Genomic DNA, 12,631 nt, shown 5'->3' on the forward strand with positions numbered 1-12,631 from the left:
TAAAGGACGCAAGAGACTGAATTAATTAAAGAGGCCTGACACTGAGGGATAGTAAACAGTGACCAAAGTGGTTTCTGGATTCTTTCTTGGAAGGCAGCATATATTTGCACCTTACAGACTAATAAAAGGGCGTATGTGTGTGTGTATGTACGTGTGTAGCACAATCACTTCATTAGATCTAATGAAGTAAGCTTTAGCTCAGAAAGCTCGTGATAGCTACCCACCTACCTACCTACCTACCTACCTACCTACTTCGGTGACTTTATAAAATGCTTACTATGCCTCTGTCCTCCTTGGAAGACAGTGCACAGTGGACTCTATGTAAGTGCAGAGCCTCAGTATTCAAAAAAGCCTATGCACTTTCCCAGATGTAATGCAAGCAGGCGTAGTTAACTATTGCTAATCACAGAGCAGAACAATTGTCATTCACAATGCAGAAAGACTCAATCAATCAAAATGCTGCTTGCAAGCTGGTAGCAGCTATTTAAACTGCTTGCCAGGGTTACGTAGCAATGTCAGCTTCTTGGCTTTAGCCTTGAAATTGATGGCAGATAATCAGTGTCACGGCTGCTTCCCAGTTTCACCATTTATAATGCAGGACATTGTGAGGTAGGAAGTGGGGCTGAAAAATGCTAGGCCATTTAGTGGATTATACAGTTAACCAGTGTTTGCTATAATTAAGGGCCTACTTAATTTTCAGTTTCATGGATTTCACAGAAACCATGAAAGCCAGGATTGTCCAGGAAATCCCCAACAAAAAAACTTAATAAAAATAAAATGTTGGCTCCCCAGTGGGAGCCATGGCCCTTACTGAGAGGAGAGGAAGGCACTGGCTGGTGGGGCAGCATGAAGGGCTGTTGGCAAAATGGCAGCTGCCCCCTTGTCCTTCTCCCACTACCGGGGCCTCTACCAATCAGAACCAAGGGGTGGAGCTGCCACAAAATCCCTGCAAAATCAGCTCTGTCTGCTGTGAGCAGGCCATGAAAAACTCTTTGTCTTGACACAATTTAAAAGTAAGTCACCAGCTATAATGTATGTGATAGGCATAACACTGGTACCCATATTGTCTTGTGTAGTTAAGCAAGTTATGAGCTTATCCAATACAGGCTGAGTCCCCTTTTACTTTATGCCTGTATATGGCATGTACAGAGCAGAGTAACTGCATTTCTCAGCATTCATGCACAGTTTGCAATGCAGCTTTCCCTATGTGGGCCTACTGAGCATGCTCAGTAGACCTGCATTCTAGCCAAGCATCTACACAGCAAAACACAATTGCCTGGGAATGTGTCAGGCCAGGTACGTCCCAAAATTGTACTCGAAGATGCTGTACACCTAGCAAGATGCTGGCATAGGGTGGCCTTCCTGCTGTTTTGCCCAATAGCTAATGGTCAAGGTAGTTGATCAGGGTGGGCACACCTAAGTTCTGGGCTTCCTTCACATATACAGGTTTTGGACTATGTAAAAGTACCAGAAACTGCCCTTAGGTACATAAAGCAAAGCGAGATTTAGCCCTACGTGTAAAAGTGGAGTTGACTGTATTGGCACAGTATAATATAAAGTATACACTTTTATAATCGTATAGTCAAAGCTATAGACCAACAGTTCATGCGTCATTGGTTCTTATAAAAACTGAACAGTGGGCACATCTACATGTTCATTAATGTGCAGTAATTACTGTGCATTTAGTTTAGTACTTGCTTAATGAAGTAATAACTAAATGCACAGTAACTATAGTTACTGCTCAGTCTTGTTGGCACATGGCTTTTTAGTGATGCTTACTGGGCAGTAGTCTAATACTACTGTGCAGTAGCATATTATTAACATGTTTTTTGTCTTCCATGATACTGCACAGTGTTATTAAGCTACTGCTCATTAAGCATCTTGTGGAGATGCACCCAGTATGCTCAAAAAGAGAAGGCCCAAGTTGGTGGGTGTAAAAATGTCATGTCTTTGGACAGCATATCTGCCTAGCTCCTGTGACCAGTTTAAGAGATCAGTATTTAAAGGGATTTTGTTCAAAGCAGCGGTAGGGTGGTTCTTAAAAGGATATAGAAAATACATTAGAAGAGGATACACAAAGCTCCATTTGGGAATGGAAAATGTAAAAGATGGGGCAAAGACGTTTTAAGCTTCAGATGAACATTGTGGAAACTGCTAAAGCTTGTCACATATGCCAAAAATGCAGGCCAAGTCAAACAAAAAAGCCCAATGCAAGAAAAATTGGTCCCCTTGGAGCAAAGTAAGCACAGATTTGTTTTACAGTGGCTGGCAAGAAAAAAATCTATGTGCATACTGTACATGATCATTGCTCCTTCACAGAAGTAACCTTACTCGGTGATTCTACAGCAAAGCAGGTGATTGTGCCTATTACATCTATTTTTGTTAGGTACATTAAAGCTGACATAGGAATGTCTGGCAATGGGCCGCAGTTTGGTGGGCATGAGTTAATTGGTGTTCATGAAAGTACTGGTTTACACTTGAAACTTCTAGTCCCCATTATCCAATGGGCTGGATGAAAATAAATATCTTCCAAAGACTGTAATAAGTATTTAGTGCTGTTAAATTACAGAGTAGCACTAATGAAACATGGGTTGTCACTTGCAGTCACTTTTTTCAATAGAACAATGTTTGCACTGTTAGAAACTGATATTAAAGTCTCTGATGATCTGTCTAGACAGACAGACAATGATTAGCAATAGGCACAAGTAGTAGTGTCACAAAGGGAAGCTTTATGAGCATCGTGAAATTGTCACTCCAGATGGATATATATTATAGAAAACATTGAAACTGTCCTCTTCAAGTCTCCAAATGGAGGGTGAGTCGAGATACGGAGTTAGCCAATTTGTCCAAAAAGAGTCTCAGATAGGCAAGACCTGAATTAGGCTAAGACAGCTGAACTGCAGAATATGGCACATGCAGAACTAATGAACTTACTAATATTTCATCTTGATAAAATACATCAAAATTAACTATTTTGGTAGGACGGTACTTCCAAGCTTCACAGCTCTCCATTTGCTGACATATTCCAAAATTTGACTTTCCATATTAATTTGGGATGAAAACATTTCTAAACACTGGAATGTCCTGTGGGATGAAATTCTGATTTGACAACTAGCCCTAGTCTGTACCAAAATGCTCAAGGATACTGTATGGTTTTTATTTTCTTTCCTTTAGTTCTGTGCGCAACGTGTCCATTTTATCATTCTTTCATATCCATTTCTTTGTCACAGCAGCTTACAAACAAGGAAACGAAACCTAAACATCTGGACTGGTTGAACCCAACAAGAATTCAGGACATCCAAATTCAAACTCCAACAGTTTGCATGGCCAGTCCCCAAGTATTGCAAGCCTGTCTGAAATGCATCTGTTTCTTTAGCAAGCTATGTTGAGCATTATGGTGGAGCAAAGGACAGTCTTTAAATTGTCCTGCCTCCTATGTCAACAGGTCAACCTGCTCACATTAAGTAAAGAGAGAAGGTCTGAATTGCACAATGGCCTATTTCTCACATATAAGTCTTATTCAAGACTCTCAGCATCCACACTAATTCAGACTTACAGTAGTGCTGGCTTTTTTCCTATACAACCTACATGGTGTATTTTTTTTCTAGCTAAAAGTAGGAAAACTCTTTAGCTGGATTACTATTTTCTATTTTGAAGTATTTCACTTTTAAAACTCCACTAAGGAAAAACACCAATGACCTGACAGAATAACTAATCTCTGATAAATATTCAGTCTTCTTCTGCCTTTTGGAGCTCACAGCAGACCAGTCGGAGCCTGGTGTGGAATTGAAAAGAGGATCCGGGACTCCAACCTTTGGACCTTTTGCAATTTGCTCTGAACTTTCTAAACCCTTTGGCTCAGCTGCTTGCCATGGACTATATAAATGCAGGTCCAAGTCCTGAGGCTCATTCTCTTCCTGAAGCTGTGGTGGGAGGAGGTGAAGGGGGAAAGAAGAGGAGACACAGCGAGGGCTGCAAGAGTGGCCGGTGCTCGCCATGGGCCCTCTGCAGCTCTGGCTGCTGCTGCTCCTGCTGAGCAGCGATGTTCTCGCTCGTAAGTAGTACCTTATATTATACAAGGGCTTGCTGCTGCTTTTCCTGTGACCACCCCTCAGTGAAACTGCAGGGAGGTAAAAATCAAGAGTGCCACAAACCAACTCTTCTAGTTGAGAAAGATGCAATTCTTTGCCATGGTGGGGTTGTCCCCTAGGAGTGGGACCTGCAGTAATTCCACAGAAAGAAACGTTGGAAGTAGCACCTGGTTTCGTTGGTTTATTTTTATTTGACACATTAAGCATGGCTCTGCTAGTTTGCTTTTGCCTCGTTGTTGTTCTTTAGTGTGGTCACTGTTACTTATTATGGAGAATCAGTAAGGTTATTGCTAATTCATTTTACTGTAACGGTGATGGGAGGTGAGCAATAAAACATGATGTCTTTGGTAGGAAACACGGCAGTTTGACACAGGACGTGTGTTAAATGGTGTGGTAATTCTGATGTGTATATTTTGTCATGCTGTGTCCTTGGGAACAAACTCCTTCCTTCCCTGGCAGTGGCTATTTAGGTTGTTTAGTGTTGCTGTTGTTTGTAAAGTGCAGTGAAGGAAAGGGACTGACTCCTGCATTGCTGCAGTGAATGCTGTTTGGAAAATCAGGTGTTATGCATGGCAGTACCATCAGCTTCATCCAAAATGCACCTTTCTCAACTCCTCTAGTGTCATGTGAAGGCTGGATCTGATCCTATATCTTGTTGCTAAAATTATTACATTCCATAAAATACATTTTATTTTTATGGAAAAAGAAATACGGGTCTCTCTCAATCTGCATTGAAACAAAGCACAAAACTCCTATTAATTTCAGTGAGCTTTGGATCGTTGTCTGTGTCCACGGCAGCATGCCTTTTCAATATTCAGACCCATCGTAAGCAATGGCGCAGCCTTGTGGAATCCAAGTATTGCTTAAATTCAACAACATTTTCAACAGATCTATTTACATTTGTCATTACATCAGGTGAATTATATATTGATCTGCTTTTTGCCAGTCCATGAAATTTGAGGTTTCTCCCTGCTTATGTGCAAACAAGTCCCGTATAGTGAAGCTGTCATTATTTTTACAAAGGCAATTAGACCACAGCGCAGCCAGTGATCCAGTCTGCAATATTTCCACAATTAAAAACAAATTACAATGTTCAACGTAATTAATAAACAGCCCGGAGCACATTGGTGCGTTCTACCTCACTCCGTCATCCATGGACTTTATGTAGCACATACTTCATATAGCACAGAGCTTTGTATACATTTGCACTGTTAACCTGACTTTACTATTTAGTTTAGTGAGCCTAAAATTGGGCCCTTGATGGCTAACTCACAAAGTATATGTCCCGAAGTGGCGTACCTTTGAGCATCACAAGTGCTCAATACTAGTTTTAGGTGTTAATGTGCGGACAGTCCAGGTGTTAAGAGCTCCAAGGAGTTGCCCAAAATAATAATGTAACCAGGCCCTTGCTGCCTGACTACGCTGTTGGTATTAATCAGAGTTTTATCGCTTACATCAGCATGTGCAAAAAAAAAAAAGCAATTTAATTTGTTAGTACAAGTTAGCAAGGTCCTACTTGTCTGTGTTTCTCCCCCTAAAACACAATGTTGTGTTTATATTGGTATATCTATATTATATTAGTTTTACCATTTTTGCCTAAATTTAGTTATATTAGGGTTGTATGTTGTTTCCAGGATCATAGCTTTCAGCCAGAATCCTTCATAAACTGAACTGAAATATTACGTTAGAAAAAAAGTTGCACACACTAAAGTTTTAATTCTTACTCTGCTCCTTTACAGAAGAAGAGGGGCCTGAGAACGGAAGTCCCAGCTGCTCAAGTATGAGTTGTTTTTTTATATTCACTTTGCTCTGATAATATGCTAACTCATGATATTTCCCAGACGTGGGGTTTTATTCTTCCATAAATCCTAAGCCAGATACAATAAATGTGATAGACTATATCCTGGAGTTCTTAGGCAAAAATCTCATAGACTTCAGGAACTTGAAAGGATGAGGGAATTGGCCCTATGAATTTTAAACGTCATCAAATTGAAAAACTGTGATTGTGGTTTTGAGCATAAAACAGCTTTCCATAAATACACTCCGCATTTCTTTGCTCTGTTGGTTTTCCAACACATTCCCAGCAGTGAACCCCTTCTTTGGAGACCCTCTTTCCATAACATTGAAAATTTAACACAGGAATCGTGTACCTTTCACTGATAATCTCACTCCTGATTCAGTCCTTCGAGCTACACCCAGGTATTTGCACTTGACTATCTGTCAAGTCCATCAACAACTCTATCAGCAAGGACAATAATTTATTAAAACAAGTCAAGAATAAGGAAATGCTGACTTTATGTGCAACCTTTGTCATGAACCCTGATTGGCCCTGACTTCTTGCTGGATACATAATGTTCTCCAGGAGGGTCAAAGTATCTGATGAGTTGGTGTTGTCCCCAGTGATCTACTTTCCCTTATTTGACACTAGCACCATCTACAGGTGATCAGGATTAATTCATCTGAATCCTTTGACTGATATTCCCTACATGTACTTAGAAAGGATAGTAGCTGAGAGAGGATTTTTAGATTCTTCTCATAGTTCAGCATCCTGGTTTCAGGGTTATGTCCTTTTTGGTGCTAATTTTTGGCAACTTAACTCACAGACAGATCAGTTCTTGGCGGGGTTTGGTCTGTTTGTTTTTAGATGAATGTGGCTCTCACTGACAGTGAAACAAGTACCATAAGACACATAGGCTTTTATTAAAACAGTGGCATTAGTTGTCTGCATCAAATATTCCTAACTCTTTATCAGATGTTAATGGCAATTAACCGAAGCCAAAGAACCAACAATTGCTGTATTAAAACTGTAGCTTCTGTTTGAACCATAGAGTGTGTCTCAGAAAGACATTCAAGTTTTATTTAAAAATATCATGTCCCTTTCTAATGATTTCCTTGAAGTCTTTATGCCCAAAACTTAAAAAGAAATCAACAGTGGGAGTATCTTAACGTGTTTTTTCTATTGTGGGAATTGCTTTTAATGTTCATAATGCTACCTGGATATGTATATCTAAATTGTCTGAACAAGTCATGAAAATGTACTTGCTTTCCTAATTGCAGAAGAAGCAACCAGATTTAAGCACCTCAGAAAATACATTTACACCTATGAAGCAGAAACCGCAAGTGGAGTGTCCGGAACAGCAGATTCACGAACTGGCTCCAAAATGAACTGCAAGGTAGAGAAAGGGGAAGTAGAAAAACACTATAATCTGGAGACAATACTTGGCAATGCGGGAAAGTATTTCCCAGCCAGCTCAATTATAGCTGAATCAAAGTGTCATCAGCAGAAATACTTTAATGAATGAAATATTAACAAAAATCAATATTTTGCATGAAACACAGATGCTTTTAGAAGACAATATGTTGTTAAATCAACATCCTTTTTTCCCACTGGTTCATTAAAGTGTTTAACCAGCCCTAATTTGAGATCTGACTGTTACCTAATTTAGTGAGGTGAATGTAGCAGAAGAGGAGGTCCTTTTTTCTGGGCTCAGTCACTTACTATGGGACTAAGGGCAAGTCAACTTTTCTATGCCTGATCTAGCTTCTGATCAAAATGAGGAATAGATGACCTTTACCATCACTTGGGTACCTGTAAGCCTGCTTGCTTTCACTTCTTTAGACAAAAGCTGCTATTGACATCCACAGTGTTACTTAAAAATGAATTTTAGGAAGTCTGCTGTCATTGAAGATGCTAACCGAGGTAGTGCTAATGAAAGAAGGAGCAAACGCATATCCTGTGTGTTTCCAGGTGGAACTGGAGGTCCCACAGCTGTGCAGCTTTATCCTGAAGACAAGCCAGTGCACCCTGCGGGAGGTATTTGGTACGGATGCTGAGGGAAAGGCTATGCTGAAAAAGTCTAAGAACTCAGATGACTTTGCCAGTGCTATGTCCCAGTAAGTAAAAATGCAGGCTATACCACAGTGTGACAATCTGCCCTGCCTTGAAAAAAAGGCTGAGGTCCATGGCTGTTCTGACCCAGATTTTGAAGCAAATTGGGGGAAACTAGTTGTAGCTCACTGGCTCACTTGGTCTCAATACAGTTCAGGGCTAGTCAGGGACACACATAAGTCATGCTACAGGAAGATGGTATAACTGAGCTCTGCTGTCTCTGGGATGCCTGGCCAGGTCCCTTTCTACTGATGGGTTATGGTACAGGAATTAGCAGTCTCCACTGATACATTTCTAATAGTGGACAAGTCCCCTGCATGGAAAATATTCTCAAATACCGTTTGCAATTGGTACTGCACACATCAAAAAATGGGCTCAGACTGCAGCCCAGTTGTATCTTTATAATCCTTTGCAACATAACTACCTGCCTGCATTTGTAAAGTAATACATATCCTGCCTCTGCTCCACCAGTCTCCAACACTTATTTGTCTCCTATGTCTACACTCACTTTGTCACTTGTTTCAGTGCCTCTGCTTATGCAGGGAGCATCCTTCCGGAAGAAGTCCCAAATGCTACTTTTCTGTCCTGTATTTCACAGACAAAGAAGCTTAAAATAACTTAAGGTGGAGGAGGAACATTTTTTTTTTTTCAAGAAGTTATCCAGTCTTGATACAAAGACATTGGGTGACAAAGGATCCACCGCTTTGCTATTCTACTTTGTCACATTTCTAATATTTTTTTTTTCTTTCTGACAGGCACGAGCTGAAATTTAACATGCAGGATGGGACAAAAGTCCAGCTCTACCCTGAGAAGCACGAGTCTGTGAATATTCTTAACATCAAGAGGGGGATCATTTCAGCTCTTCTGGTGCCAATGGAAACAGAAGACAAAACCAAAATTGTTCCCATGGTAGGAATTTGAGAACAGTTACTTTTATTTCTCCAGCAGATCTCACTTAGTGAACCCAATCCTGAATTTCTTGCTCAGGAATTTTGGTAGAAAGGGTCCATTGTAGCTGAATTTGGACTTGTCTGGTAACATGAACAATTATGCTAATTTTTCACTCCTTTCCAGGATACTGTCTATGGAAAATGTGACACTGAAGTTGAAGTCAGGACCAGAAAAGGAAGCATAGCAACAGATATTTCAATGAACAGAAACCTGAAAACCTGTGATAACTTCAATCCTGTTAGAGAACATGTCAGCCCAATTGCCCTTATAAAGGGACTGGTAAGTTCACAAGGAATAATATTGTTTAAGAGCATTCTTTGATAACTAGAGCTAGATTATTTTCTAGAAACCATGACCATTACAAATAAGGTAAACTTTTATTCAACTGTATTTTTGAAGACCCTGATAGTGCTGCATGCACATCTGTGAGAACTGAATCTGATCTATGACTTTTACTTACTGTCATGGTGATAGTAAATGGAAAAAAAAGAGGAAATACTAGCAATTCCCCTTCTTTCATATTCCTCCCATGAATACTGAATTGTGACATGTTTTTAGACAGCACTTTGTAAAAGCTAATCTTTTTATTAATATATATATACACCTTCAACTCTAAGAACTGCAACGTCTTATAAGGCATGGACCAAGATAAGCTAAATATTTCATTAAACTTTATAGTTCAGGTCTTTCAACTTACACATATACACTGCCTGTAACCAGCCTCCATATGCAGGTACCACATGAACCTAGTTAAACTGTTTGATAAGTCCTATCTTCAGAGACAAATCAGGCTGTTTTCACCTAAGTTGCTCATGCAGAAACGTTTGCTCACACATTTGAAGATTTGCTCCTAGGATAAGTGTGCTTATGCTTTTTGCCCCTCATAGGAATCTATAAATTCTTTGTAAGTGCAGACTCCACAAAAGAATGAAAAGAAACACCAGTTGTTTTAGTGTCTGAATTTTTCTAACCATTGCAAATTACTTCATGAGTTGAGAGTGTCTCCTTTCCCACAGCCTGTAAAATAGGGTTGTCAACTTACATGGGACCCCACTCTGGATCTGGACTTCAGGGCTTTTTGTGTGCCTGATACAATCTGGGGCATGGAAACAGACTGGGTGGTCACCATGATGGCAGTGGCAGTGGGTCTGGAGGTGGTGAGGGGTCCAGCAGCAGCAGAAATCCAGGGGTAGCGGTGGGTCCAGGTAGCAGGAGGTGTTCAAGGGCACAAGAAGAGTTTGGGGGCAGCCATGTCAGTGAGTCAAACTTTCTGCCAGTGGCCATGGGCAACAGAGCCAAAGGGCCTTGCATTCTGCAGCAAGCCATATCCCCCAACTTCTGGTTGCCAGCCATTAGTTCAACAGACTAGATAAAGCCACTCAACAGGCTAGTTCTGGCCATATATTTGACACCCCTGCTATAAAGGATCAATCTATTTGTACCTAGTAGGGTTGGAGGGTTGTTGTAGCCATGATGCTCCAGACAGTACATGAGAAGCAAGTGATTCTTTGGTATTCACTTTTAGTGGGCCAACCGAATAATTGGGGGAGATGTCAGACAAGCTTCCAGACACAAATTGCCCTTCTTCAGGTCAGGGAAAAAAGCAGAGATGGCCAAAGCTAAATACCAGATAAAACAATTTTCATTTGTCAATGAAAACAATGTAAGTCATAGAAAAATTGGGCTTTAAGGGGACTCGGGAGGTCATCTAATCTAACCCCCATCTTTTCATTGAAATGAAAATAATATTCAGTTGGTTCAATAAAATGTATTATCAGAACCCCTCTACTACAGTTCCTCCTCAAGCAAACACTTCACTAATTGGATTGACACCTGAGATAAAGCCTCAGTAGGGTTTTTGCATCTGTAGAGGCTTCAGGATCAGGAATGATATTTGCAGAATTATTTAGCAAAAAGCTACAACGTCAATGACAATTTAAACAGCATTGCTGCTTTCAGCATGTCTGAACTTCTCAGATGCAAACTGTTTGTTTTACTGAAATGATACAAAGAAAAATTATCATCCAATTCATTTTTACAGGATAGTCCCTTGTCAACCCTGATCAAGAGCACTCAGTACTGTCAGTACTCTATTGATACCAAGAGACGGCACGTGTCTGAAGTGGTGTGCAGTGAAAAACACCTGTTCCTGCCTTCCTCGTACAAGTAGGCTGCATGCTATTTTATTTTATCCTTTCTTTGCAAATATGAATCATGAAAAATAAATGGCCAAATTCTATTCTGACTCATTCTCCTGTCAACTGCATGAATTGTAACACAGTTACAATCAGACAAGATCCATCTAAATTATTTAGACTCAACTAAAGTGCTGTATCTTAACTTTGTTTCCTAGAAATCGGTATGGAATAATGACACAAGTCACACAGACACTGAAGCTCGAAGACACCCCAAAGAGCAACAGCAGAACCTTTGATGAAGGTGCGACATGGCTCTGCACAGATACAAATATTTTTTGGTGAATAGTAAACTACCCCCAAAAAGCAATTTGGGAAGACTGAAACCGTTTGGGAGGTTATGTAAAGTGGTCAATACTTACAGTCAGAAAAAAAAAAAAAAAAGAAAAACTTCAGGAAATAACTGTGATGTTTATTCTGCTGTGCATATTCTAGTTTGGGGGAAATGAATGGTTTAGCCACATCAGCAGCTATACAAGACTGAAAAAGAAATGTTATTATGCAAATGGATGGAAAGGAGTAGTCAGAAATAACATACCCCTTCAGTAAACAAGTAATTAATATGTTTTGCTGCTTTTTAGCTGCACTGGAAAAGAGAGGACTTTCACTTGAAAATTCGAATGCTAAATCTTCAAAGTTTGGAGATTCTGTTCTGAAAACCCTTGAGGAACTGCAGAAGCTATCCTCTTCCCAGAACAACCAGCAGAGACCAAGGCTTTTTTACAGATTTGTATCTGGTCTTAGAAGCTTACACAATGACACGCTTGGTTCTCTTGTTCCAAAGATGATAGAAACTTCCAGGTATGTAAGCAGCAGTGTGCTCTTCTGTTATGCAAAAACACCATGTTGCAATATGGGGTTAAATCAATTCCAAACCTGATGTTCTGCTATAAATAGTGCCTAATCCATGCCTAATCTTGCATGTTGCAATATTGAACATTTTGAAAGATAGGTCATGTGAATAGGCTAGAGAGAGAAGGAGGGTAAGCACGATTAAAATAAAATCAGCTTGGTAATCATCTATTTCAACAGGGTTTAGAGCATTATGTTTTTATTCAAATCCTTACCTTTTGCTGAAAAGTAAAATTTTACATTTTCTCCGTATTTGTTCATCATCTTATATTAATTGGGGAACTGGCCTCTAAAAGACAATCAATTCTGCTAAATGTGCGATCAAATCCACAGCATGTCCTGATCTGCTCCCATACTGGCATGCAATTAGTGCCATGCAACAATTAGTGAACCAGCAATCATAGATGCTAGCCATCCCCACATTACTGCATTACCATGCATAGTTTCATGTATAGGTTTTAAAGATTAGATACATATAGGTTCAACCTTACATGGGCAATACAAGGAACAGATTTGCTCAAATACATTAATTATGACCCCGATGCCTGCTGCTACTACGTCATTACTTGTAGGGAGCAGATGATTTTGGATGATCCAGAACTTTTCTGTCCCAATGTGTCCCTCTTGGTTGCATTTTATTCAGTTTACAGATT

The 12,631-nt window shown here is 40.0% G+C and overlaps 1 protein-coding gene across 1 annotated transcript in view; it reads left to right on the top strand.

Moving 5' to 3' along the window:
- Window positions 1-3,943: 3,943 nt before the first annotated feature.
- Window positions 3,944-12,631, top strand: part of APOB (apolipoprotein B) — a 42,169-nt gene continuing 33,481 nt past the window's right edge. The window contains exons 1-9 of the mRNA XM_059729267.1: window positions 3,944-4,054; window positions 5,831-5,869; window positions 7,149-7,264; window positions 7,840-7,985; window positions 8,736-8,889; window positions 9,055-9,210; window positions 10,973-11,097; window positions 11,285-11,370; window positions 11,708-11,927. Of these exons, the coding sequence (XP_059585250.1) occupies window positions 3,997-4,054; window positions 5,831-5,869; window positions 7,149-7,264; window positions 7,840-7,985; window positions 8,736-8,889; window positions 9,055-9,210; window positions 10,973-11,097; window positions 11,285-11,370; window positions 11,708-11,927 (1,100 nt within the window). The 5' untranslated portion in view covers window positions 3,944-3,996. The remainder of the gene's footprint in view (window positions 4,055-5,830; window positions 5,870-7,148; window positions 7,265-7,839; window positions 7,986-8,735; window positions 8,890-9,054; window positions 9,211-10,972; window positions 11,098-11,284; window positions 11,371-11,707; window positions 11,928-12,631) is intronic.

This window comes from Alligator mississippiensis, chromosome 1 (genome assembly GCF_030867095.1).
Source record: "Alligator mississippiensis isolate rAllMis1 chromosome 1, rAllMis1, whole genome shotgun sequence".
NCBI lineage: Eukaryota > Metazoa > Chordata > Crocodylia > Alligatoridae > Alligator > Alligator mississippiensis.